Source organism: Lonchura striata, chromosome 3 (assembly GCF_046129695.1).
Source record: "Lonchura striata isolate bLonStr1 chromosome 3, bLonStr1.mat, whole genome shotgun sequence".
NCBI lineage: Eukaryota > Metazoa > Chordata > Aves > Passeriformes > Estrildidae > Lonchura > Lonchura striata.
The window spans coordinates 50,444,779-50,472,776 of NC_134605.1; the positions used below are offsets into that span (position 1 = coordinate 50,444,779).

At 38.9% G+C, this 27,998-nt stretch overlaps 1 protein-coding gene across 1 annotated transcript; it reads left to right on the plus strand.

The window, feature by feature from the left end:
• The first annotated feature begins 4,014 nt into the window (after window positions 1–4,014).
• LOC116183444 (uncharacterized) lies at window positions 4,015–27,991 on the plus strand. Its single transcript, XM_031504490.2, has 14 exons — window positions 4,015–4,240; window positions 7,363–7,482; window positions 8,426–8,545; window positions 9,414–9,533; window positions 13,919–14,041; window positions 15,021–15,103; window positions 16,320–16,445; window positions 17,271–17,316; window positions 18,416–18,549; window positions 22,877–23,005; window positions 24,584–24,698; window positions 25,556–25,690; window positions 26,885–27,010; window positions 27,870–27,991. Exons 1-14 carry the CDS (start codon window positions 4,015–4,017, stop codon window positions 27,989–27,991), a joined length of 1,725 nt encoding a protein of 574 aa, XP_031360350.2.
• Window positions 27,992–27,998: the final 7 nt, after the last annotated feature.

Genomic DNA, 27,998 nt, shown 5'->3' on the forward strand with positions numbered 1-27,998 from the left:
ACAACCCCTTTGAATGGATTTTGTCAATCCGTGAGTGGGACAAGGCTCAAGGGAGCTGTGTAAAGGAATGCTTCAGTAGATGGCACTCTCCCTCTGAAGGAGGATGGGCAAATATCTCAGCTAAGGAATTAGATGCAGTGAGAACAGCTTCCTTTAAACTCTACAGAAATTATATTGAATGCACGTAAAGCTCTGCCTAGCTATGCAATGAAGTAACCTCTGGCAGATTTTCACAAATCTGCATCTATCAAGTCCTCACATCTGGCTTCCTCCCTGCTTTAATGACTATGGTCTGTTTATATTCAGCTGAACTCCTGAATTCATAACAGTGAACAAACACACATGTAGACGTGTAGTTTTTATATATATTATCTGCATTTTGTATATATATACACACACATACCATATACACCATATATGTATATATATATATATGTGCATATATATATATATATATATAAGAGCTCAGTGGTAATCTATGTTGCACACATCAGACTCAGAATTTACAATTGTTCTTTCCCAATCTTTCTTTTTTTTTTAAGTCTTTATTTTATTCTACTATTCTGTTAATGGTAGGTCCATTTTGAAGACTTAAGTCCTTTGATTTTTTTGATAATGTTCTGTTGCTATTTTACAGTCACAAAATTTCATAGATCCAGTTTCAAGAGTACTGAATTACTACAAGTGAGGAGGTCTCAACTACAGGTATGGGGACAATGAAGACCTGCTAGGCCTTAGGGAAGCTACAACCTTTTGAATCAAATCTGTTGCTAAATAAGCAGCAAATGTACAGCCATTGTGCATCTTTCTAAAGTGTACGGTGCCTTCCTGACCGATGAACAGGAAAGTAAGAGAAGATGAAAGAAATGTGTATAAGACAGTTACAATAAAAAAATTACATGGGACAAATTTATAAAATGCAAATTTAATTACTTCAATTTCTTTGGATTCTTGAGAAATGTGAGTATATTCTTTCAATTTAAGTACCTTTTGCTTTTTAAGTACCTTTTTTCTTATTTGACTGGCACACAAGTCAAATACAACCACACAAGTTTTCAATCACTGCCTCTCCCCTACACTCTACAAAAATCATTTTTCCATTGATTAAAACCACAAGGATAACAGTATTTTTAAAATCCAGACCCAGGAACTAAAAGTTTACTACCATAGCTCAAATAAAGTTGAGGTTTTTTTCCCCAAATATTTATGTCAGAGTCTGAGGGTGTTTGGGGGCCTGATAGCATGAAGAGGCCCTAGGTCATGTATGAAAGAGGAGTAGAAAGAGTATTTATGTACATCTCTCCAGTGACAGACAACTTCTGAGCAATCAAAAGTTATGCATCATTGCAAATTGGATAAGAGAATTTCTGTTAAAAGAAGCAGCTGAAGCAGTGGCATGCTGCATAAGCAAAATGGTAGATTACTAAGTATATTTTTTTTATGTTTTCTATTTTTGAGTACCTACTGTGAGTGCCAGGTGCTTAAGGATCTGTGCCCAAAAGCAGTATTTTCTGTCATTTGTAGAGAAGCTATACGCCAGATTAAATGCTGGACCAGTGGAAGCTTTCTGTTGAAAATACTGTTTAGCTACAGAATTCTTCTGGTTTTTTGGTAAATAGATTTAAACTTCCAAATGCATTTATACAGAATTCCAAACAGCCTTCACACAGTAAGGTTACTGCTTGTAAGTCTCTTTTGCACACAAACTGAATGGAAATGGTTTGGAAGGGCTTTTTTAACACTGTATGAAGGAATGGATTTTTTTTTTTTTCCTTTTAGAGACAAAAATCAAGATGTCGAGTGTGGGACATTTACTATTTGAAGCATGTTCTGTACAAGAATAAAAGCAAAAATAGTCTAACGTTATTGTGGTACTACTATTTTTTTCCTCTTCTACAAACTTGAGCTGACGTTTTATTCAATTAATAAGGAAACTTATCAAGGTATAATAATTTCAACCCTTATCTTTATAGCAGCTGTTGTGATTTCAGAGTATGTTTGAAGATACATAAACCAGCCTTCCACACTGGCTTTCAAGTATTTGTTTCAAATCAAAGAACAATTGCCTAACTGAGTCATCCAACTATGTATCAGAATACCTGAGTTTTATGCCTTCAGGCAAATTATTGCCTAATTTTCAGGTGTCATGCATTTATTTAACTCCCACTTATATAAAACAGAGTTGCAAGAACTTGGTACCTCTGAAACTTGTTTTTAAACCATTTTGGGAATATCTTCTTTGCAGATGCATTGGAAAGCTGTCTTAGTGTTCACACTACATTTTGAAATGTTTAGTAAGAGCATTAGAGAAATGCAGTCATTACTTGCAAATGTTTCATTGGAACAGTCCTGTTGTCTTCTCATCTCAGTGCAGTACCAAGCCACCTTTAAAGAACCTCACAATTAAACATTACAGTTTATTAGACAGAACAGAGCAAGAGAGGGAAGGAGCTTGTGATGGGTGACAGGCTTTTAGGATGAAAGCTGAAGGCTGGAAGATGATGAACACAGGTGAAGAGCAAATGGTGGCGAAGTAGGACCAGGCAATCATGGGTTCCCTATTCTTTAGGACCCCTACTGGAAGGATCCAGAATCCATGATTAGAAATAAGACATACGAGCCCTGCTTTTGATAACATTAAGAAGCCAGAGATCAGAACTCAGTGGATTTTCAGAGCTGGTTGAGGAAGTAGCCAGAAAACTCAAAATCACAATTCTTTGTAATGAATTGCATTCTGTATTAAAAGTGTCATATCTTTTGGGTTAGTAGCGTAGGTAGGCTTATTTGTGACAAGTGGTATTTGTATTTGTAAGAAAATTACATCAAGATAAAAAACAGCAGTTGCTGGACCAGATGGATTTGGGTAAGTTTGTTCATGAGGGTTTGGAGATGGGTGTAGAACAAAGGGTTGCTTTTCAAAAATGATTTATTTAGAAAATAAAGATTCATTAAAGGACAGAGGTAAAAACTTACCAATAAATGTATCAAATGCAATCATCAGAATAAATCCACCAAATCTATGAATAAGAAGTTAATAAAAGTGATTAAATTTCAGCAGACCCATACCTACAGGATCCCTAATTAAGGTGACTGTGAATCCAACCAATTTTTACTGGAATCCTCAATATTACAAATATCACCTCATGCTGCAAGAATTAAAGCAGGCTCATTTGTAAAACTCTTCAGCCAAGGGTGGGCACATGCACTAGACTGGTGAATTAAGCAAAAGGAGAATTGAACATTTTCCTTTTACTACCTCTTTCTGCATGAAAACAGCAGGTAATTTTTGCATCATCCTCCCATTGCTAACTTATCCAGTCTACTCAGCTCAGCAGGACTGGCTTGATAGGAAGAAAATGGGGCTAAATTTATTTGGCCACTGTCTTTTTTTTTTTTTTTCCCTGTTTTCTATTCTTGCTGATTTGCAAAGTCTCAGGTGGCTGAGTTGTGAGTTGTTTGTCCAACAGCTCCTTTGTTCTGATCTGTGCTTCTGCAAAAACTGGAAAAACCTGTTCACTTGCTCTTTTTTTTTTTTTTTTTCATCTTCCTCCAATTGGTAGCTGCAGCTTGTCAACATGTAGACAAGGTGGTGCCTACCTTTCATGTGGAAAGCTGCCTTACAAAAACAGGTTGTATTTTCCCTTATCCCAGAGTTTTTCTAGACTCATACAGGCTTTGGTGGATCCTCCATGACCTAAACTCCATTTGCTTTCTATGAAATGTGTTCAGGTAATTATCTTATTTCTCTTGAAGTAAAAGGAAGGTGTGTCTCCAGTGCAGTAATTTTAAATAATAATTTATGAACTTTAGGAGATTTGCCTTGTGAAATGTATTTTTTTGGACACAGAAGTCTGTCTGCCTTACAGCAACTGCGCATGGTGTGGTGTTAATATCTGTAAGACAGAGCAAACAAGTGAGGAGGAAAGCTAGTGCAAAAAGCGGACGAATTGAGAAGAAACTTTTGTTTCCATCTCCTTCCTTTTCTTCTTGCTTTGTGCTGCTGTTGGAAGAAGAATGGGTCAGCTATGTGGACGATGTATGCAGCTCCTCCGGGACTTCATAGGCTTTGTTCAAAGGATGTCCTCTGACTTGGTGCAAGGCATCAAGGAATGCTTAATTCTGATAAGCAAATGCTCCTGCTTAAAACAAAACAGCTCTAAAAATGGACAGCTGTACAAGCCCATCCTACAGCCTCATGAGAGAGTGACAGCACAGGAGTTTCTGCAGCATATTGAAACAGGTAAGAAGAATTGTCTTTTTATAAAGGATTGTGAAAGAGCAAGGGGATTAATTTTGTTGATTGAAAGCAAATTGCTAGCTGATCTGCTCTGATATGGCATTGAGCAGCTCAGTGATGATGAGGAAAGACCAGAGCTACAGAGCATTTTCTGGGTGTACCGGACACCAAGTTGGATCTAGGTAGAAGTGAATCACTTTCTTGCTCTGTTGCTACTGTTAATATATAACTCATGTAAATGTGTTTCATAAAAGTGTGTCCTTCTAGAAATTAAAGTTACTTTTTTGAAGTCAGTCAAAAGGAACTGACAAAATTGAACATAGGCTTTGATAAGACTGGATGACATGTGAGTACTGAGCTGTGAGTGGGTAGATCACAGTGTGATGTGCACAGTTGTGCACCTCTGTGTTTGTTGAACACTGGGACTTAGCTAGAAATGTCTGGGCTATACATGGAGAAGATCAACGTCAACCTGAGACAAGCTGCATTGGGCTCTCAGGATTCCAAGCAACTGTGCTTTTGTGCAAACATTTTAGACATCAGGCTTAATCACATTCATGGGATTCTCCTTGAATCAAAGTAGATCCATAACTCTTCATATATCTCCTTTGCTTTACAGGCTATCTGCCTAATTCTCCTCTATTTCTTTGTGGTATCCTCTTTGTCCTGTCCTAGGATACAATATCAATAGGAAAACTTGGTTTTTTATTTCACTTCTGCAGTTATCTTGAATGAGTGTATTTTGTCAGTTGTCCAATCTAAAAATAGTCCTTATCTCAAGATAAAGGGGTCATTGCTTGTTTGGTTTTGCTGTCTCACAACTAATTTGGTATACTTTGTGTTTTACAGCTTTGGGTTAAAGCTACTACACAAAATTGCATAGTCCCCTACTTTCATTTGTGTGAAGGGTATGGAACTATTATTCATTTACTTGTCTTTTTGATAACATGAAACAATCTTGTAAGGGGAACCAGGAGAGACACTTTTCCTTGATGTTACATGGTTAATGCTGTTTGAAATGATCTGTCATTTCAATGATCTGTTGAAATGGAACAGATCTGGAATAATTGCTTGACTATTGTTGTTGGGAACGTGTGGATTAGCCTCAGTTGGTATTAGTTGGTGCTATTATCCATATATGGATATGAGTGTATGTAGTGAATGTAGTTAGTTCTGTGCTGCTGGTAAGGTTCACTGATTGTTGCACCTTTGGCACTGGTTTAAATCTTGACACTCATATCCAGAATGGAGACAGATCTTTCAGCTTGTTACACAGTGGAGATCTTCCAGGGCTGGACCTTCTCTTCCAAAGTCTAGCATGCTCCTGACTATAGGAGACTGTCTTGGCAGTATGCCCACACAGCGGATGGATGAGATGTAATGAAGGGGATGCCAGAATGGCCCCTTGTAGCAGCCACTGCTGCTCCCTGAAAAGACTAAGTGTGTGTTTTCTTGAGAGAGCCTTTCCTCTCTGAGATCAGTCTTCAGAAGTCTGGTCTGTCTTGGATGCATAGGAGCTGGGGTACATCAGCAGGAAGCCTAGAGCTTCTCTGGCAGCAGTACACAGATGACAATGAGGGTTTTCAGGGAGGTCCCACTGCCCATGACAGGACACGTACAGCACCCAGGAAGCAGAACCAAGGTTCTGGTTCTCTGGATGGCCAAATTTTACTGCCTAGACAAATGGAGGCAAGGAAGCCTCACAAAGAGAACCAAGACACATCCCTCTTACTTTAACACTCACCTGTGTGTTTATTCCAAGAGGGAGCAAGCTTATCCTCAAAACAAAATATAATAAACAAAATATAATAAATATGAACGAAATAAAATAGAAACAAAATATAATAAGCAAAAAGACAGTGTTTGGACAATTTGGGTGCAAGGAGAGACTTCATGGTTGATCATCACACTCATCTGTTAGCCAGGGCAGCAAATTTTGATATTTTAAGCAGGTGAAAATTTTGACAACAAAACCACATACAGAAGAATCAGATAGATTCAGGTTCAGATAGTGAAAGGAACAGAATAAAACCACATGAAGAGATTTTTTTGTTTGTTTGGTTGTTCGTTTTTTTGGTCTAAAACCTTGCACACACAGGCAAGTCCTTCCCTTTGTGTATACTACTAATTATTTTTAAAAAATATATTTATATAAGCAGTTCTGTGAAGCTCACCTAATCCTGAGGATAAGAGTTTGACATGTCAGCAGCTTCTAATGGCTTGAGATATTGTCTGTTTTGCAGCGAGGCATGAAAACTCATGCCCCTCACATCCCTCACATTTATTTGTCCTATGGGAGGTAAAGTAGCTAGGCATTTTTCACAGAGATCTCTCAATCATTATTGCATAGCTTTAATCTATTTCCTGAAAATATATCTTATAATTGTATGCTCCACCAGTTGATCAATCATACATTACCTTTTTTACTCTGTTCATTCATTCAATGTCCCATTCCTTTTCCTCTCTGCTGCTCCATTCCACATATTATATTATACAGTGACTTACAGAAGTCATGCATGACTGCTATTGCTTGATGACTGTTGTTAAACATCTGGTTTATTCATAGGGGAGCTATCATACTCGAGAACAGGTAGACTCATGCTAGAAATTTAAGCCTGAGGCAAGCCTGTTTGCAGTCCACGTTGCTGTTCCTTTAAATCCTGTATTTCAATACCCAGGACAGGAAACACAGTGAACTTCAGATGTGGTAAATTAGAAATAGATACCCTTTCTATACTTACAAATATATATAGAAATACAAAATAAATTAGAAATATATACTCTTACTTAACTAAGAACACCATGTTCAGTGTTTTAACAAAGATTCAGAAAAAAATAAATATTTTTGTGCATTTATATAGATAGCATAAAAGTGTCTAAAGGTTATAATTTATCTTGTTTCCAGTCCCTAGTTTTGTGAGCTTTACAAGAGGCATTGCCAAGGGCAGGTTATACCCAGTTCATCTATTGCTTCTGCTCATGGAAACATGAATAAAGATAGATGGGCTTTATGGAGTTGTTGCAGTACAAAAATTCTTATGTGTTTGGCTGGCTTTAAATTTTCTTTTTGTAAACTAACCCTTTACAGATGTAATTGAGCCTGTGCTGTCATTTTTCATCTTTAGATTTTGAAATGTCTCCACTGGGAAAGGACCCTTTGGAAGCCTTGAGGACCTTATCCTTTTCAGAAAACCCAGCTTTACAGCAGTCAGCTGCCCTCTATTACTTGCATATGAGCCAGCACAGTAAGTTGTCTCAGTAAGCATTAGAAAATGTTCTTGTAATTATAAATAAAAATATTATTTCAAACTGTGAAACTCCTTTTGATTCGTTAAACAAATTGTTTTTTTTCTTTGCTTTCATGCCACATTTTTTGCCAAGGAAGATAGAAAACTGTCATTGCCATGTAGGCAGAGTCAGTTCTGGGTTTTGCTATAAGGAGATATCTCTTATGATCATAAAAGACTTATGAAATTGTTATACTTATGTGAAACCCAGCAGAACCCAAAGTATTTAAAGTTAGTGTATACTGAATCTCCTGAAAGCATCACAGTCAAAATATGGTGAAAGGAAATGGACATAGTGATCAGTTAATGTTATAAATTATATACAAAAGAGGACAAAGCTCCAGAAGATAAATTGTAGTAGAAAATTATGAAGGACACATTCTTCTTTTTTCCAAATATTCTGTGGGAGCACTTGGCTCTTGAGGTAGTTTGTTAGTAGTTAGGAGCCAGACTAGATATCCTAAAATAAAATATCAGCAAGAGTTTGAATTCTATAAAAAGGTAAAAATACTAGCAATAAGGAGGTTGCAATTTATTTATTTGCTTATTTTCATTTTACTTCAAAGAGATGATTCTGTCACTTGGATGATAGCTTTACCTGTGTATTATCTGCTGGATAAAAAGTGCTGGTAGCCACAATGCAAGGACCTGCTGTGAGGCAGAATGACTTGTTTGGTAGCAAGGTACACTGCTTCCCTTCCCATGATGTTTTTTAAGTACCTGAGTAGTCAAAACCTCTTCAGGAAACTTGTCCTGTTTGCTAGTAGCAGTGGAATTTTAAAGAAGGTGAATACCATTCATCCTGTATCCAGCCCTGAGGGAGCACCTCATGCTTAAGTCCATCAAAGGAAAAATGTGACTGTGATGAACAATGGGACAATATTTCCTCTCACTCTTGCAGTGAGCATCCCCCTACCTGTGGAGCATCTGGAACCCTTCTATGCCTTACTACGTTCTGCTGACCTGGAAGTGCAGCAGATGTCTTCCTTGTCCCTTGTCAACTTCCTGCTGGAAGGAAATAGTGAGTAATTAATGACACATCTCCCTTCAGACGAAGAAGTGTCTGTTCAGCCACTCAGACAGAAGGAGGGCACTTCTATACAAATCTAGATTCCTTTTTTTGTGTTCCTGATAGGACAAGTGTGAGTCTAATTCTGACTGCAAGATTTATGAACTGGACCTTAGTCTTAAATTGCTTGCAGATCAAAAAAAAAAGGTTTAAACACTTAGTATAATTCACTTGCTTCTGTAATTAAAGGGGAAAACAGACGTGAAATAGAATCTGGAGATGCAGAGGAATAACTTTCTAATAAAGTTTATGTTGATGGACAGGGCATGAACATGCCACACCTCATCAACAAAGTCCTTCTTGCATCTACTACTGCACTCCTGGGCACCCAGGCCACAAGAATTCCATCCTGCAGTCCCATAATAACAAAAGACAGGGTCAAACTTCAGCGAAGCTGGCTTTCTTCTTACTTTCTTTTTTTAAGAATTTTGCTGCAAATAATATCATGTCACTATTTACAAAGAAAAAAATAATATTTAAAGGGTAGACCTCAGAAGGAAAAGAAAGGGTGGGGGAGTTGCTGAGTAAGCTGTGAGCCTATTGGAAAGCTGCAGTTGCTCTTGCCAAAATCAATCTGATTTGGGACCTTCTGGCCTAACAGCTCCAAACATCTGTTACACTTTTTCATGCATCTAAAGAAGAATTAAGCAAACCCAGCTAGGGAATGTGAGTGGATTTCTGGCTGTTTCTATCTTAGGTCTATTTTGTATAATCATAATGTAGATTTCTAAGGCAGTCAATGGATGATGTATTCTTTCCACAAAATCACAAACTGCTTACTTTTTTATATTTGTCCATTTTTTCTTGAATTTTTGAATAGTTGACAAAGAATTAGTTGTCCAAATGGGTTTACTTGAGCCAATTTTGGATCTGCTTGAATCAGAGGATCCCACTGTCCAGTGTAATTCCTGTGCCTGCATCATGACTTTGGCAGTTTCGGGTGAGTGTTCTCTTTGCCTTTATCTTCTGCTGTGAATTCATTCAACTCTTCCATCATATTTTAAGATGAAACAACGTATTTGCAATTGGTTTAAGAGTCATAAGATACAACAACAAGTTTTATTATTCCCACATTATAAATTCAACCTCCTGACATTCCAGTTATTTTTCTCAGTGTTTCTGACCTTTGTGTTCTTATGATTACAAACCTTTTTCTGATTTTCATCCTAAATGTATTCATGACTGGCTTATCTTAATTAATGTCTACATTGGCTTTTGCTTCAGGAGTTCTGTCTCTCTGATGCCTGTGCTGATGAGGCTCCTTCATTTTACTAGACTGAGAAAGCCAAGGTCTTTTAAGACTCCTCTTGTAAGTGAGACTCTCCATTAATCTTCAGAGTCCTTCTGGTTGTAAATAATATGTTCCAGGAATGGAACATAGGATTTGCATGTGCTGTATCATGATGCCACAGGCCTCAGGCACTGTTACAGTGCCAGGATATAGATAAATGCTGGAGGAATTCCATTTTGGATTCATGTCTTCTGAAAGAGAAGTCACCAGAAATGTGCAGTACTTCAGCTGGGGTCTCACCTGTGCCATTTATTGTGGCGCATATAGAAATATGTTTTGTGGTACATTGCATGGTAACACTTACAGGTTTGGTGATTGTGCCATGATGATGCTGTCATCTACAGCTGACTTAATCACTTAGTCTTGCTCCTCCTCTGCTGCTATTTCCAGGAGATACCAAGTAATCAGGCTCTATATCACAAATGCTTCCAAGTGCACATCCCTGCATTTTGTACAGGTTTCATTCTGTTTCCATTGCTTCAGTATTCTAACTTGTCTGTTCTTTGTAAGGTATTCTAGTCTTCCACTGCATTGACAATTCTACACTCACATCTTTGTGTTAAGATCAAATACAGCCTAGTCCTCATGGAACTCCATTTGTAGCCTCTTCCCAGGTGGTCATTTCCATTCAGCAAAACTTGCTGCCAGTTTGCTTTCAGTCAGTTTTTTTTTTATCCATCATGTACGACTTGCATTTGCCACCATCTTCTGCTTAACTATGAATATTTCATATAATGATATTAATATTTTCCTGGTATCCAGACAGGTAAGTTCAGCCACAGTTACCAAAAGAAAGGTTGTCATGTTAGTCTGTCTTACTCTACCTTGTGCAAACTCATAGTTCTCCAGTACAAATTCTGTATGAGTCTGTAGAAAAGCCACGTTTTCACATTTGTTTCCCTTCCTGTAGCCAGCTTCCTTCTCCAGCATGGGAAGGTGCAGTCTGATGTCCCAGAAGGCTGAGGGAAGCATGATGAAAGTGTTAATTTCTCATTTAAGTATTTATGTTGCAAAGGAGGAGTGGATAAGCAGGATCCAACCACATGAAAATGCTGATTTGCATTTTATCCCACCTCTTTGTTTCATTTTCAGGTTTTTAAACACTTTTCCCATAGGAGCTTATTTTTAAGCATTGTATATTATTGTCAGGTTAAGAATTCTACATACTACATTACTTTGTGTGGAATGCAAATTGCCTCATTTAAATGTCTTAATTAGGCATGGCATCACTAAACTTTTAGGTACTTGGCTCTAGAATGACTTTCTTTGTGGAGGGACAGTGGAGCTAAGCCCCTTAAAATTACAGAGAGATGTCCCTTCATCTGTTTTAAACAGTCCACAGAGAAAGTGATGTGTTCGGGCACCTAAGGATATTACTTCCTCTTGAAGACACTCTTACCCTTCTAGATATCTAACGTGGAATATAGGGAACCCTCAGCTACTGCAGATCCAGGCTACCTTCATTCCCTGTGGTCTTCTAATGCCTTTGCACACTCCCTTAAGTGCCAGTGTCCTTCTGAGCACAAGTACTCCAAGTTAAACACCCAAGGAGCTTTCAGAGCTGTACATAAAGGTAGGCAGTCCTGCATAGGCTGGGTTGCTGCCTGGTATTTTATCAGTGTTGAGGATCTCTGTCCCAGTTTAACTAGAGTTTAAATGGGCTGGATCCATTTATTTGTTTTTCAGACTATACTTAGATACCACAGCAATGAGACTAAAGCAAGAGGGAATTCTCCAGGGTTTATTTTAATTTTAACTCACAGAATCTGGTATTTTTAAGTGTCTGCTTGAGAAAAGTATCATGTTCAGTCATATCCTTCAAGAAGACCATTTATGCAAAAAAGATAAATATTGAGGCACAACCAAATTAGGAAGATCCTTAGATGTCTTTAAGATGACTAAAATTCTGCATCTAAGAATGGTCTTACTTCTGTTGCAACAAGCATGCAAGACTATGTACAGAGCAAAACTGTTTAGCAGTGTTACTGCAGGTCATGTGTAAACTGGGTTGTCTCCCTGCTGCAATAGGGAGCTGAAAATAAGAAGAACAAACTAACCCGTTCAGATGAAAAATATTTGAAGGTTGGTTTTTTCCAACACCAGCATTTGTCCACACAGCAAAAGGACACATGCATAGTTGCAATTATCTACAGCTTTTCAGTCAGTGAGTGAAAGTAATCAGTTCTGAAATAAGAACTCAGAGTACTTCAGAACAGAACTAAATGTTCATATGTTGGGGGTTTAGGGGGGCCTGAACATCTGCTTTAAGCTAAAACAAGGAGGATGCACTGAGTGTAAAGCACATTTAAAGTTCTGATGGGAATGTTTAAGCACACAAGTGTCAGAGAGATAGAAGAAAGAAGTTATAAATTAGTGAGTTATTCAAACACAGATTAAGTAGATGTTGATTTCCCCACTTTAGAGTAGCATCTTGAACACATGGCTTCCTTCTCCAAGCATTCCAAGGGGAGTCAGTGGTTGCAGTGGTATCAGTGGAGGGACTGCATTTTTTAAGACAAGCAGGTGGTCCAGGAGAGAAACATGATCTAGCCTGCCGCATCTCTTAGAGAGATGGCAATGCAGTTACACATCTTGGTGAGACAGATTTCCCCATCCAGTCTGTCATCATAAACTGGCAAAACAAGTGCTCAGGCACAATATCTGATAGAACAAAGAATTTGTCCAAGTTTTGTCCAAATGTTCATAATCCCTTTTCTGACGTGAGGTTCTTTTCCACATTCACAAACATTCATGGAGTATATTGTGTACAAGAATAAGGGAACCACTGATACCTAAATTCTTTCCTAATCTTTTTACTTCTCTTTTTTATTCACCTGAGTAGTCTGCATCACACCAGTCGGGGCCATACAAAAGACTTTCTGCTTCTACTGAGGGAAACAAAAGAATGGTATGTAGGCAGATTAGATTAGAGAAGGGCTTGTCTATGAAAGGGACCAGAATGTTTCACCAGAATAATAGCTTCCCACATGGAAAAGATATTTTAAATAGATTACTCTTCCCAGAACAATTATTTTTTTCCTTTTTTTTTTTTCAGAATAAAAGTTATTTACTTGAGTATATACTCATAGGAAGACAGAAAATTACTTGCCCTGGAATATTAAACTGATACTCTGAACTAGAATAAATATCCTGGCTAATCTGTGTATGTCAATTCCCTACCATATAGACTTTAGGTATAAAACTAGCAGCTTTGTTCTCATAACTCTCCAAGTTAGTTACCATCCGAAGACTTGATCTCATCCAAATACCTTTATTTTTTTTTTTTTTTGCTGTGTCTGCTTCATGTTTCTCTCAGCAAACTTCGACAAGCTGGCCATTGTTTAAACTGTGTTTAAATTGTTAATTTTACATAATTAAATATAATAATTTTTTTTACCAGTTTTTCATCCAAGGGTCCTAAGAAATTGTGCAGACCTTTTTTGAGTTCTCCTTGTACTCCAGGATGTTGAATACAACTGTACAATTTAATATATTGCCATGCAAGGAATCACCACCACTTCAAAAAAGCATCATCTTTTCAAATTCAAATGGTTAAATCAAATTCTGTCTTTAGAAACCTCTGCACTGTTTTTAGATGTCAAGTGAGTAATACAAGGACCTTCCAAGAAAGAAATTGGCCTTGAATATACCCTACTAAATTAATTAAACCTTACCTGCAGTTAATGATGTAGTTTTTGGCTATCACACTGTGAATAGGTTGATCAGACATACCAAGGGTATGAAGAAAGTATGACACTCTGTTAACTTGTTTAAACTGTCTTAAGGATATTTTAATTATCCTAGTCACAAACCAAAAACATTGAACCTGCTGTGATTTATGGCTAATACAGAAGTCATGAGTTGGTTTCCTTCCTGTTAAGCTCTCAGAATTTTTAAGAGCATGCAGAGAAATCAGAGAAGGGAACACCAAGGGATAGTCCTGCTGCTTGTCCTGCTTGTGCTATCTTACTGTGAGCAGTAAGATAGCAGTAAATATTTCTTTCTTTCTTTCTTTCTCTGATTCTTTTCTCCAGAGTCCAACCAAGAGGCTATTGGTGCTGCTAGAGGAGTTACACCCCTACTGTCTCTTGCCAATTCATATGATCCCAGAGTCCAACAAAATGCAGTTGGTGCTATTCTGAACCTCACACAATCAGGTACTTTCAGACTAATGGTTAACTGAAATTGCCAAAAGAAAGCACACTGATAGAAAAATAAACCTAAAGGTTAAGGCAAGAATAAAAGTATATCTGAGCAACAAGTTATTTCCTCTGCCTATGGCATTCATGTTGGTACCACAGGTTGAAAACTTGATTTTCAAATCCTAGGGGCTAATGTATGAATATTAAAACAATCAGTTGAAGAAATAGAAAAAAAAATAGCCATTTGTTAAAGAAATAATTTGGCCTAAAAAATTAGCAGGACATTTGGTGTATTTTAAAGCAATCTTAGGAGCTGATCCAACAAAGCCGAGCTTTAGGAGCTTTTTGCTTGTTCTGACTAACTCAATGCTGGAATATCCTAAGGATAATTATCACAGATCAGACATTAAAGACTCCTGGAATATCTGCCAACAACTTTAGCAGAAGTAATACTTTGTCCTTTGCAATTATATGTAGACTACCATAATTAACTCTGAAACAAACCAGCATTAAATTTCACCTACCAAGATGATACCATTATTCCACAGAGCTAAACAATAAAGTCACGAGTAACGTCTTTGAACTCTGTGTTGTAAAAGGAAACAGCTGGCAATAACTTATACAGTTGGCTATTGCATTTCTCATATTATTCAGAATATTTTAAATAATTTGTTTTTAAAACACAGAAATCAAAGTGAAGATCATACCTGAGGCTTTTCAGCTTCTCCAGCAATTCAGATTCTCAGAGCAGTTTTTAGCATAAAACCATCAAAAGCTTAATCAGACAGCCTGCTAGTCTTTTTACTAAAATATCTGCATACTGCTGCATTACACAAGTTCCAAATTATATATTCTCCAGTCACACTGACTGGTATATATTTGGACAATATCAGCACTCTTTAGAACCCAAGAACTGTGCACATTTTTGAAAGGTGCCTCCAGATGAGAGGGAGGGAAGGAGGAAGACACTTTTACTTTTTCTTTTTAATGGCAGAGAAAATCCAACAAGTCCTATGCAAGGAAGGAGCCCTACCAGTTCTTGCCTTGCTTCTGGAATCTCCTGACTCAGAAGTCCAGGTATGACTAAAATAGGTCAGATTTTAAAACAGGAACATCGTGACTGTAAGGAGCACACAAACCTTAGTATGCAGAAATGAAAAGGGGGAAGAGGAGGGACGGTTTCTCTAGTGAAGTGGAGAAACATGGGAGAACATCTTGGTGAAACTCAGCTCAGTCACATAATATATATTAAAAGACCCAATTTGTCTCACTGCACAGGAGAAAGTTTATGATGCAAAACTTCTCCTGCCAGCAGACATTAATGCATGCACAGGGTTGTTATGTGGCTACCTTCTTGTGTTTTTCAGATCATCAGACATGATGCAGATAGATCCCTTCCTCTGGGTTTTGGTTTTCTTGTTTGGGTTTTTTGTTTGTTTGTTTGGTTGGTTTTGCATCCTAGCCTTGATCATCCACTCTAAGCAATGTTACTAAGTATTCTGAGAAGATAATTTGAAAATATCTTTTTCTTGTTGTTGCAAATATCTGTAAAGCATTCTATTTTATGCCTGTCACAGACACCTGTTTGTGATTCTGCACACTCAGCAGAGAGCTCATCTTAGTGCAAAAGTATGCTGATAAATAAACTATGAATCAGAGTTGTATACCTTACACTGCTAATTTGTTTGTTCAGTCTTTTGAGTAGCACAGAACTTTTGCCCCATCAGTTTAATTATCACTAGTCAGATTTTTTTAGATGTCTGAAGGGATGGACCCTCTGGAATTGCTTTCTGCAAACTGTTTCAGCATTTTTAGATTTCTCTGAGATTCATCTTGAAACTTCCATCTCTGTAGCTCAACCTGTTTCTTCTAATTATACCTCCCTAGTAATAGATACTTTTATATGTGTAATCCTCCCTAGCGTTAATGGTTAGATCCTTTGGAAATGATCTCTTGGCATGCTAGGGCAATAGCTACATCCAGCTTGAGTAAATCAATGTAAGCATATAATACAGTAGATGCAGATGACTTAACTTAGATGCCAGCAGCAATGTCCTTGCAGCAGCAGAGCACATTCCCAAACAGCCAGGGTTCTAAAGAATGTACAACACGCCGCAGCAGGATTGCTGTAGCAGCTACAGCATGTTGTGTCAACCCTGGAACACCTTAAGATGAAAAAGCATTTTATTTCCATTGGTTTGAAATCTGAGCATTTTTCCAATTTATTTTTATTCTCTTCAGTGTGTCACCACTCTGACCTCTCTCTCTACATATTTTTCTTGGTTCTTTGCAGTATTACAGCTGTGCTGCCCTGAGCAATGTGGCAGCCAATGTTCAGCACCACAAAGCCTTGCTGAGACCCAGTGACAGATTCCTGCTGAGGACACTGATCTCTCTCCTATCCTCTTCTGTGGACAAGGTAAAGCTGCAGCTTTCTCTGTGAAAAGACTTAAGCATCCATGTAGAGCTATAGACTTGGGCTTCCAGTTTCAGCCTCACATCATTCTGTTCATCTACTGTAGAGGTACCTATGCAGCATCTTTCCCAGGAGAAAAGACACCTATAATAGAAAATACATAGGTTCTACAAGGTCAATGTAGGAAGAAAGCAGAGGGAAATTATTAAAGTTGTTCTACAGCCCTGGACACTTCCCATAGACTAGGATAGCCTGTATGCTATTAACTTGAAACATCATGTGAGAAGTGCCCTGCCCAGGCTCTGTCTTTGATCATTGTGTCTGTGACAGAAGTTGTCTGACACATCTGTTGTGCTACTATTTTTTTCTTCTTGGTATCTGGAACTTTTACTGTATGGCTTTGAGGATGACATCTCAAAAATTTTGCTTTGTTGGAAGCCACATCAAAGAAATTTCAAGAAACCACAGTTCCTGGTGCAACTTGAAATTCTGTGTAGAGGAGAGGTAAAAAAAAAGCAAAGCAAATGGGACAATTTATTTCCCTTTATTTTCTTATAACTTATCAGATGCTCTAAAATAAAACCAACATCTGAACACCATTCTTCTTCAACAATAGGATGACTGATACTAGGAGATTGAAAAAAATTTCATCAAAATGTTGAAAAAAAAAAGCATGTCAGAATTTATTCTTGAAGATAATGTAAGGGCTTGCTAGTGTTGTCTTGTTTATTTTGTGTGCAATAGGCAAGAACATGCATTACTGAAACTGCTCTTTCTCCTCCTCTCTCTGATTTTTAATTTTTTTGTTTTCCTCTTTGGTACAAGCAGGTTTCAAGCCAGGCATGTGTTTGCCTAAGAAACTTGGCTACCAGTGGTAAGCACACTATTTCTATCTCTCTCTTCCTTTCAGAGTGAGCACAGTGGGCTGGGAACCTTTCCTATCAAAAGCAGAGACATTTTCTACATTTTAACTGGATGTTAAGGGAAGAGGAAGGCGCAGTGCATATCGTAACTAAATTTGTTTTAGAGCTCCCAGGTAGCAAGAAGAGTCTCTGGAGAAAGTGAGAAAGGCAGCAGAGGTGTGCTAATGCACAGAGCCTTAGTGAGTTCCTTCTTTCTATGTTTCCTAAGCATTAAACTCAATTAGGACAGAATGTCTCCTGGAATTGCTTCTTGAGTGGGCACCTGTCTTCTCCAAGGCATGGTTCTGTCTATCATTAAACGTAATTTTCTCCCATGCATTTGTCATCCTCCTAAAAAACCCTATTAAATATCCAAGATTCATTTCTATGACATATTCCGGAGATAGTGGCAGAGGACTAGTACACTCAGTGCTAAAGTCCCAGACTCCAGGGTAGAGATATTCATCTAGAAAATGTAGAGGTACTTAAATTTCAAGCAGTCACAATTATACAGGAGCTGAGAGTGAAGGAAGTGCTGTGCCACTCCTTGACAGGTTTGAAACACCCAGTCTGCTTGACCTTTTAGATCTGCCTGTGCATGTGCTGGCTGCTCTGGTATTGCCTTTTAGTGCAGGTTGTAGGGGCAAGTGGGGTTTTACAACTCAGTGGGATGGCTGGGTTCTCTCCTGGCTAACCATATTTCTGTGAGATAGGTGCTGCTTGGGAGGTTTTTGTGTTTGTGCAGCAGAAGCTGCCAACTTCTTACCTGGCCTTATGCCAGCGATGGACTCAGAAAATTCCCCTCACTCTGTTTTTTTTTTTTGAGGTTCAGACACAGACTGAGGGTGTCCAAACCTACATTCTGTCGTCAAGCTTGTATTAATCTCTCAGCAAAAGGAAGCAGAACAAATGAGGATTTATTTTTATAACCAAACATCTGGCATTGCCCCATCACACAGAGTTGGAGAGGGCCCCTCTAATTTCAGGCAATAGTCAACTGTTTGAGTCAGAGCCTGAATTACTCCTGTAGTGCTCTGAACCCCTGTGACCTCCTTTGTTTTCCCACACCAGTGGACATCCAGGCTGAGATGGTTGCTGAGAACGTCCTGCCCAAGCTGTGCTCTCTCCTGGCCTCTGGAAACGAGGATGTGCGTCGTGCCTCCATTGCTCTGCTCTGGATACTCTCCCAGCACCCGCCCAACCAGGTATGGGAGGCCATCTCCCAAAAACAGAGGGGAAAGGCTAGTTCTGGCCACCACCTGGGGTAACACTCTTATGGCAAAACAGCCTATGAAATGCAATTTGAGAATGACAGAGACTCTGGGAGATTTCCCAACCCTTCTCTCTCCTACCCAAAATAACAAGGCTTCGTTTACTGCATCTGCACTGTCATTAGCTACCTGACGAGCCATCTTTGTGCTGAATGGGACCCAGAGGAGAGACCAGTGAGAGAGCAGAGGGGGACATGGATGTCAGAGTCGCTGGATATGTGGATAATGCCTTGCACTCCCTGCAACTCCCTCTAGTCCCTACAGTCCCCAGACCATAGGTCTCCAGATGCGTGTACAAGAGGGAGGGCATACACAGCACCATCAGAGACTGCCACCATGAGGGCAACCAAGGAAGTTATTTCTTGGCTACAGAGCTTCTACACACACTGAAAAGCAGAAAAACTGATTTAGAACACACATTTGAAGTGCATAAGTACAGAACAAAGGGAAAGTATACATTACTCCCTACATGAACAGTGTTATTCAAAAGTACATTTGTAGAACATTGATATATTTTGAATTAGGATCAAAACAAAAAGGGGGACTAACAGAATTTGAAATGTTGTCTATCTTTAGTTAATGCATTGGGACTTTCACCAGGACTGTGTATCCTAATGTCCTAAGTTACAGAATGATTCTTGCGCCCATGTTCAAGGTAAATGCCACCATTAATAGTGCAACACTAGCTAACATATGAAGAAGTCTGACTACAATGAAATTACGGCAAGTATTGACAGATTACTCTTGTTTTTAAATAAACTTTTCTTTACAGTAATTAAAGACATCCTTAAAAACATAGATGTGAAAGGTTTTGGTAAGTGTTTTAAGCCAACAACAGCATTTGAAGGTAGTCAGAGGTTGGGTACATAGAAAAAAAATATGTGAGAACCTTTCCAGCCACATTGCTTCAAGCAGTAGCGACAGGGTCTGAATAGCTTCAGGTGGCCTTAAGTGCTTCCTGTGCCTGATATACACTCAGCCTGATTGGAAATTTACTCTGGGTTTGGATAGCTTGGTGTGTTACAGTTCAGTTGTCTGTATGCAAACCAAAATCTCAACTCCCCTACCTCTGGGACGTGAATGGAAAAATTGGTGAGCTCAATGCCTGGGAAGCAGCAACTAGAGCACACAGCTATTCAAGGCACAGTGGCTGCATGAGCATCAAACATCCTCACTGCTCCTCAAACTGCCTCATACAGTCAAAACACAATTTGCTCTCAACAAGCTTACAGCTGAAATGTATTAAATTAGTTGAAGGCCATTTGCACAGTAGATGTTATTCAGTATGAGACATTATGCTGGAACATGGTCCTCATTCAGTTTTGCCTTTCTTGTCTCCAAACATAGTTTACATTTTTTGTTCTCCCAGCAAAGAGTACCCACAAATCCTTTTCTCCCTGGTCCTGAAGCTTGTCTTTACCAGCGTTTCAAATCCCTGGCCACAAAAAGACCTGGTCTGCATCAGTGGGAGCAAAGACACTATGAACTCAGCCTTGGTACACCAGTGGTGAAACAGCCCATCTTTCATGAAGGAAAAAGCGTCAGTAGCAGGAGGCTGGAAAGCAAAGTATCTCATTTTATTCTCCAGTGAGAAGTATCTACATCTCTGAATTTGTTTTAGTGAGCAAACACGGCTGTCCCTGACTACTGAGTGTTGCTGCTTTGTGCAAGCGAGCCCTGAGCACTCTGAGAAGAGGCTGACCTCTTCGTATTCATATCCTGCCTCCCCATCTCCATGCCTTTTCTGGCCTGTTTTACAAGTCTTTTCAATGTTTCTTTCTCTAACTCAGGCTGAATTCTCCGTGACTGAAAAAGGGACTTCTCCATGGGAACAACTATTGGAAAACAGACCACTGAACAAAGCTAACCTTTACAACCAAGTCAAGTGATGCTTGAATTATTACAAATACTACCCAGGATACAAAGGGGCAGAATCCGTCTGCCCTTTCGTTACCATGAAGCAAACCCCCAGGAATGCTTCATAGGAGCTCCTTGCCGTGCTTCAGCCTCCTTTTTGCAATCCCCTGGTCAGGCTGTTGACAGGGATTCGCGACAAGGCCTGGAAAACTTCCCTCTTGCAGAGGGAAGTGTATTCAGTTTGTCCAAGGACAGTCCAATCCTGAAACACTAAAGAATCAGGCTTTGTGAGAAAACAGTCTTTTAAGTCAAATCCCCTTGAGCAAAAGATCTGGAAGTCAGGGTCTGTCTATTCAGGATGATGTCACTGACTCTTGACTCCAGGTACAAAATAACTCTGCCTTAACATCTTGCTAACTGGTAAATGGGATAATATTTACCTTGTCAAGAAATCCCTGTGTAAGGAGTATGAGTGCAGCATTGCAAATGTAAGCACACTTGCTGCTGGAATGTTTTCTCCTTGCCTTTAGGGTTTTTTTTTTAATATTCTAGTCTTGGGAGAAGTTAGATCAATATCCATCTGAATCACTCAATCTATTTTTACTCACAGTTTTCTCGTGATTCTCTTGCACTGTGCAAAATTGAGCCAGAAAACAAAATGTGGATCTCAGCCATATTCCAGCCAAAAAAAGAAGTTCAGCAAAATTCAAGTACTGTCACTTGCTAATGTAGGTCCCAAATAAACAAAATATCTTGGCAGGGAAGTAATGAGATATTAGAAAGTTTCTTTATAATCCATAGAAAATTTCCTCCTCTCAGGCTGTAGCAAATCAAAAATGAGTACGACAGTTGATGAGATTACATAGAAAGGAGGCTATTTGGCCCCAAAAGCATAGAAGACAGTCATCAGTGGGAATTTAATTGGATTATCTAAAATTATATTATTTCTTCCTTTAGAGAAAACAAAAAATAAGACTAAGGAAAATTTACTGTCATATCTGCATACAGAATTCTTTAAATGCCCTGTGTTTAGGCACAGAACTGCCCTTTCCACTTACTTGCCTATTTTATTTTTGGATTGGTGGTTGTGACAGTGCTTAAAATGAGCTAAGTGAAAATGTCATCTGGTATTAAAAGAAAATAAGATACACTTTTGCAATTTAACCTAAGCAAAAGAAAGAATAAAGTTAAACTAACTTTTAAAGACATCTGCCTCTCAACACAGCTTTAGTGATCCTGATATTTCAGTTTTCAGAATTATGTGATTTTTTGCAGCTGTTTTGACCAATTATTTGCTTTATATTGAATTCACTTGCTAATGCATCTCAGTTTCCAAATAGTACAAATAATATAGTTCATTTTGAACAAACAGAAGAACTGCATTAAAAACTCCTAAATTCCTATGGGAAGGAGACTGAAAGAGAAAACACTCCCAAGAGGAAATATTTTGGTTTTAACTGGAGACCTAAAATAAACTCTGTTGAAATCAGGTTTCTCTTACACACAGCAGTGCCCCCTTAATCCATATTGTTATTGAGGGAACTACCTGTACAGTAATCCAGACTCCAATCTGATACTACAGGACAAGAATAATGGCTTCAAACTGAAAGAAAGTAGGTTTAGATTTGATATTAGGAAAAAAAAATCATTACTGTGAGGGTGGTGAGGCACTGGAACACATTGCCCAGAGAATTTGTGGATGCTCAATCCATGAAAGTGTTTAAGGCCAGGTTGGATGGGGGTCTTGGCAACCTGGCCTAGTGGAAGGTGTTCCTGAACATGGCAGGGGGTTTGGAACTAGATGATCTCTAAGGTCCCTTCCAACCCAGGCCATTCTGTGATTCAATTAATATTAATGGTAACTGGAGGAAGACTTCATTCACAGAGAAATACCTAGCAAACTACCTCTAAAATATCATCAGACAACAGAGAAATGTGTGTAAAGAAGATGTTGTTCAGGACATGTTCACTGAAGAGGTGCCTGATCACAAACTGATCTAAACCTACAACTCATTATTGCAGCCAGGTAAATTGCTGGGGTACTCAAGAACACACTGCTGTGGCTACTTCCCCATGTAGCTCTGCCTTTCACAGCGACCCTGACAACCTCTCCTTCCAGTTGGGATCACACATCCTTCCCCTGACTAGCAATGACCCTGGTGAGGCCTTTGATGGAAACAACCATAAACTACACAACCTTGAGGACTCCAGCCTTCCATAGCAAGTGCTCAATAGTCAGACCATATGTGAGAGAAGCAGCACTGGACCCAGCCACATCCTTAGTTTAAATAAGCAAACTAATGCTCTTCTTGCAGAGCTAAGTTCAATTTCTCCATAGCTGACTGCAAAGCTGTGTTGTGTTGTCCATATTGGATGTAACTGAGATACTGGTTGCTCTTCTCAGGACACTCTGGCATGTTCTGAGCTACTGCAGAGCCTGGGGACGTTACTGGCAGCACATAAAACAGACCCTGTGATTGTTGGACATACTGCTTGCATCATCAAAAACCTGAGCCTTTCCAAAAACAGACAGGTAGGTATACAATGTTTGTCACTGTGAGGTTGCCATTGTGTTTATGTCAAATCAGCATTAAAAAGAATAATTAATTCTGTGGGTAATTAAACATATGCCAACTTGCTATATATTTTACACAAAATTGCATGTATGAATAAAAGGTTCAAAAATTAAAGGTAGTTTCATTCATATTTTCCCAATACAATACAAAAAAAGCTAATTAAAATAAGAAATACCTAATTTTTGCTATGAGCAGTGTGGCTACCTGATTTAACTGTATCATAGGTATAAAAATATCTTCTAGCAAGGACATTTCATACTGATTAAAGGAATCATTCAGGAAAATCTGAGGTCTGTTATGAACTCAATCTTTATTTCTTAGCTCTCATGCTTCAGCTGCTGTTCGTTGTGAAACAGAACCCCAGCTATTGATGTATATTTTACCTCTTTGGCAAGATACTAGCTATGCCAAAATGCTATAAAGATCCCTCTTGCTGACTTCAAAATCCATATGCATGGATGCACTTCCTTTCTCCTTGCCTTTTAGAGTACCTTGATCAAACAGTACCACCAGTAGCAATTAATTTGAGGGGAAAAAACCCACCAAATCCTCATTTTTGCTTTGTCTCACTTCCTAGTACCTACTTTTCAAGACTCTGTTCTTTTTTTTCCCTCTTTGTTCATGATCCAATTACTACTATTTCCAGAGATTTAAACCAGCCAGAAGGAAAATTATGGGTTTTTTCAGTAATATAAGAATTATATAAATTTCTAATAGCTGTGTCATCAAGTTTTGCAGGAAACTAGATTCTCTTAAACTCAAGGCCCACAGTAGGAATAAAAATAGACCATCCATTCAAGGTTTGACAAATATTTTATATTTTTGAAATACTAAAATTCTGTGACTTTATCCTGTTATCAGCTGGGAGCTGCTTCACCTTCATAAAGCTTCATAATTGTGAGAGTATCAAGCTCTCACTGCATAAGTGAATACACAGACATGAGTGGGAGTGCCAGGTTTCCAGGGCAGATTCTAAGGAACGCTTCCTAAAACACATTTGTCCTTGGCACAAGAGGAAAAAGGCAGTCCTATTTCTATGCCAGCAGGACAGAAACAGAGTGTGAAAAGCAGTAGTTTTGTATTCTCCTTGAATCTCTAAACAACATAAAACGAGTATCAGAAAAAGATACTCTCTTTTGTTGATAGACACCTGAGCTCACTTGGGGAGCCATGAGTAGCTTCCATTGTTAGGTGTCCCAGAGAGCTGATGACTTCATGATTCAACTTCAGTAGTAACCAGTCCAGCTGACTCATTCAGAACTCATCTCTTGGTCTCATTTTTTGCTTTTAGTCCAGGTCAGGACAGGCTAAGTCTCCTGTTTTCAACTCAGTCTATAGAAGATTTATCTCAGCACAGGTGATCTCTGAACAATCCAAGGTGTTTTCACCTGGTTGTGGCAGATCTGGGAGGAGACATTTCTATTATTGATGGTTTCACCTCAGGACTTCTGAAGTCCTGAGGAGTACTTGTGAAGCCCCCAGACACCACTAAACCATAATGGAAGTACTAAACATGAATCTCTCTCTTGTGGCAGAGAATCACTGAGAGCTGCTGTGTTGAAGGTCTCCTCCAGACCATGCTTTTGACTGACACTCAGGAAGACTACCTTCGTTATGTGACATCCTGCCTTGCTGAGCTAGCAAAGCAAGGTATGGCAGCAACCCTCCATGAATGACTGAATCAGAGACGTGCACGTGTCCTTTATTAATTCTAAAAGGAGCTGGAGCACAGCTGAACACAGAGCCAAGTCTTTCCTTTTAAATTCATTGTTTAGTTGTAAGTTTCAAAAACAAAATCCAGTTCACTGTCAGGATACATTGTCTGCACTTTTGTTCAACTGTTTAAAGTTTTTTACTCTAATTTTTTTTTCTGCTGAACTTTACTGCTGTACATGGCCTGTCTACTTCTATTTGTAACATTTCCCAGTTTCCCAGGCTGAAATAATTTTATCCTTGCAGAAACTGTTAGACTAAAATACCAAGTAGGTCTATATCTTGACATTTTTTGCACATGGATTTTATCAGAGATACCAAATTGGCACTCATGAAAGGTACAGCACTCTTTAAAGCAGAAAGGATGTGTGTACCAACATGCCCCAGCATTGGATCTGTCTGTCAAAGAAGTCATCTCTTTTATCTGGTGTAATGGCCATGCAGGTGGCTACACGTCACATTTAATTTTGCAAGCAGAGCACAGTAGCTGCTGGACCGACTGAGCCCAATAGGCTATGAGTGGATCTTGCACATAAAATGATTCATTTTTCCAGAACAAAAAGCCAAAATAAGAACCAGATCCATGGCTTTACCTTACTGAGAGCATAACCTCAAAATATGACCCTTTTTTTGCAACCTAAACATACTTATTAACCAAGTTCAGCACTTATTTTGCTTCTCCAATTGCATTAAGGATTCCCTATTTCAGCAGTTTCTGGCAGACCTCTCACCTTCATTTCTTTGACACTGGAGTTGCTATTTAGAGACTACTCTCTTACCTTTCTGCCTTTCAGAAGGAGCCATGTTACACATGGTCAAGTGGATGGATGAACCTTTGACAAAGTGCTTGGTAAGACTGGCTGGCCAACTCGAACATCCTGAGCCATCTTTCCATGCTGCCTCCATCATCCATCACACGATCAGTCACGGTAACTTCTACAGGATTAACTATGCTTTGAAGGAGATTTATGGCTGTCTGGAGTGAAATTAGCCTTTTTCCAAAGGACTGTCAGGCACTGAACAACTTTAAATATTCCTCTATCATGCCCTCATTTGGTCTCTATCAATTTTTTTAGAGTACAAATGCCTATAGCCAACCTTGAAATAAAACAGTCCTTGAGTGCATGAGAAACTCCAGGGATGAAAGTGGACCATAGATCTGATTTACATGTTTTTTGCCTTCTTCAAGAACTGCTATTCTGCAGGGCTGGTCCATAGCCAATTCTGAGGTCCTTGCAAACAACTTCAGTAGGAAGGTGGGAGACTATTAAGATACTCCTCACCATGGGAGAGATGAAAATGTATTTCAGGCAAGGGTCACTTCAGACAAGGTTACATCTTTCTGTTTGACCTTTCTCAGTATGTAAAATGTGATGGCATCATCCCCCACAGACAGCAGAGGCTGTGTTCCAAAATTTTAGATTAACTCTGCTCCCTGCCCAGCAAGAGAAAAACTGTTACTGAACCAAGTCCTAACGATATAGTTCTAGACTAAATTAGCAGGAGCAGTGAAGTGGCTTTTAGGAATGTAGCCAAAATTTTTCAAGTTTCAATGAGAGAGAAAAAAAGAGCATTATTTTTACCTGTAGAAAAGCTTTATGCTTAATATACTTGTCTCATGCAGGTGAGAGCCTTTAAGACTTGCAAGAAAAGGTGTTCAGATGATACTTGACGCATTCTCTAGAAAGGTATGGTTAGATTTTAGACATAGAAAAACTGAAATCTGTGGTGAGTCCCCAGTAAGGGAAAATGCAAATCTATTTAATTTCCAGCATAGAGGATTTGCAACAGAGCAGACTCTCTCAGGTAGTGAGCAGAATCCAACAGTATAATAATCTCATGGATAGCTTCACGTACCTGGCTAACCAGTCTATAAATCAGCAGGTGCCTTGCACAGGGATCAGATTCCCAGCACAGCAGCCCACTCATCTTTTTACCTCAAGTATCAGCAATATTATCAGAAGCTGTAGTACAGCGAAGTCCCTTGCCAGTCTTTGCAATAATGTTGGTTTTAGCTGAAGATGGATGAGTCATTATTGATCTTATAAATGTTGTTTCAGAAGTCAGTTTTCAAAGCGTTTAAAGGCTCGTACTGATCTCCAGTGGTTCTCCCATTTATGCAGAAAGAATGATGCTTTTGTGGAAGCATCACATTGGAGAGATTCAAGCCTACCTCAAGAATTTTCTTACCCACCAAGAGGTCCGTTTTCAGCAGCTGGGCATCTCCACACTCTGCAAACTACGAGCAGGTATGTCCTTCCTGCCAAGGCTGCCTGCATCCATCAGCAGCAAACAGGCACTGCTTAGTAACAGATCACAGAATCATTGGGGTTGGAAAAGACCTCCAAGATGAGTCCAAGCACTGACAGTGCAAACTTCTCTGGAGACAAGCTCTACTCACTTAAGAAAACTGAATAATCTCAAGAATAGCTGTTACATGTTTTTTAAGCAGCTCTTTAAGAGTATCTCCCAATAAAGGCAGAACGATTTTGTTTGTTTCCTTTAAAATTAAAGTTCAGAACAGCAGGGAAACAGGACTTCAGGAACAGATGCTTTTATCCTATGTAAGAATTTTCGGCACTAGATCCAACCTAAAAGTTTTGCAAATGTGATATTAGTTTATTTTGATAAAGCAAGTGATTAAGGAAATTGCATGATTAGCTGATATTAAAGCTGGGAAGTCTCACATCTTCATATTAAAAGTCCATGACTTAATATTATGCTGGGTTAAGTTAGTCTTCTTGTCTTTGCATAAATGTTGAGTACTTATGAGGGTTATAATGTGGTAATAACTGTATATAGCACATATCTTTACATATGTAGAGCCAGAGCCAAAACCCTGCTGTATCTAGACAGGCCACTGCTGCATAAGGCTGAATTTGGCAATTGAGATTTATACATCTGGATCTTGAGAATTTAGCAGCAATCTTGAATGGCTGTAGGGATGAAAACTGAATTTGTATCGGTTTTGTGTGATATTTTTCTGCCTTACCAGTAATGAGAACCACCAACCAACTGTACCTAACCTGAAAAATAAGTTTTCTATACATCTGCATTAGAACATAGGAAAAACCAGCAGGTTGCCTAACATCTGTTATTCCTCTTCAGATGCAGACTTTTCATTAGCATTCAGAAAAGGCCAAATGGCCAAACTCCTTGAGCAAGTTCGTCAACAAACAGAAGAAACTCAAGAGCTTCTTAGGGCAGCTATGTGCCACGAAGACAGTTAATATTTAA

Bases quoted from the DNA above. Each gene is read 5' to 3' on its own strand.
- LOC116183444 (XM_031504490.2), top strand. From the start codon at position 4,015: ATGGGTCAGCTATGTGGACGATGTATGCAGCTCCTCCGGGACTTCATA. The intron at 8,546-9,413 runs GTGAGTAATTAA...ATTTTTGAATAG, and splicing joins CTTCCTGCTGGAAGGAAATA to TTGACAAAGAATTAGTTGTC. The intron at 18,550-22,876 runs GTATGGGAGGCC...TGCTCTTCTCAG, and splicing joins CCCAGCACCCGCCCAACCAG to GACACTCTGGCATGTTCTGA.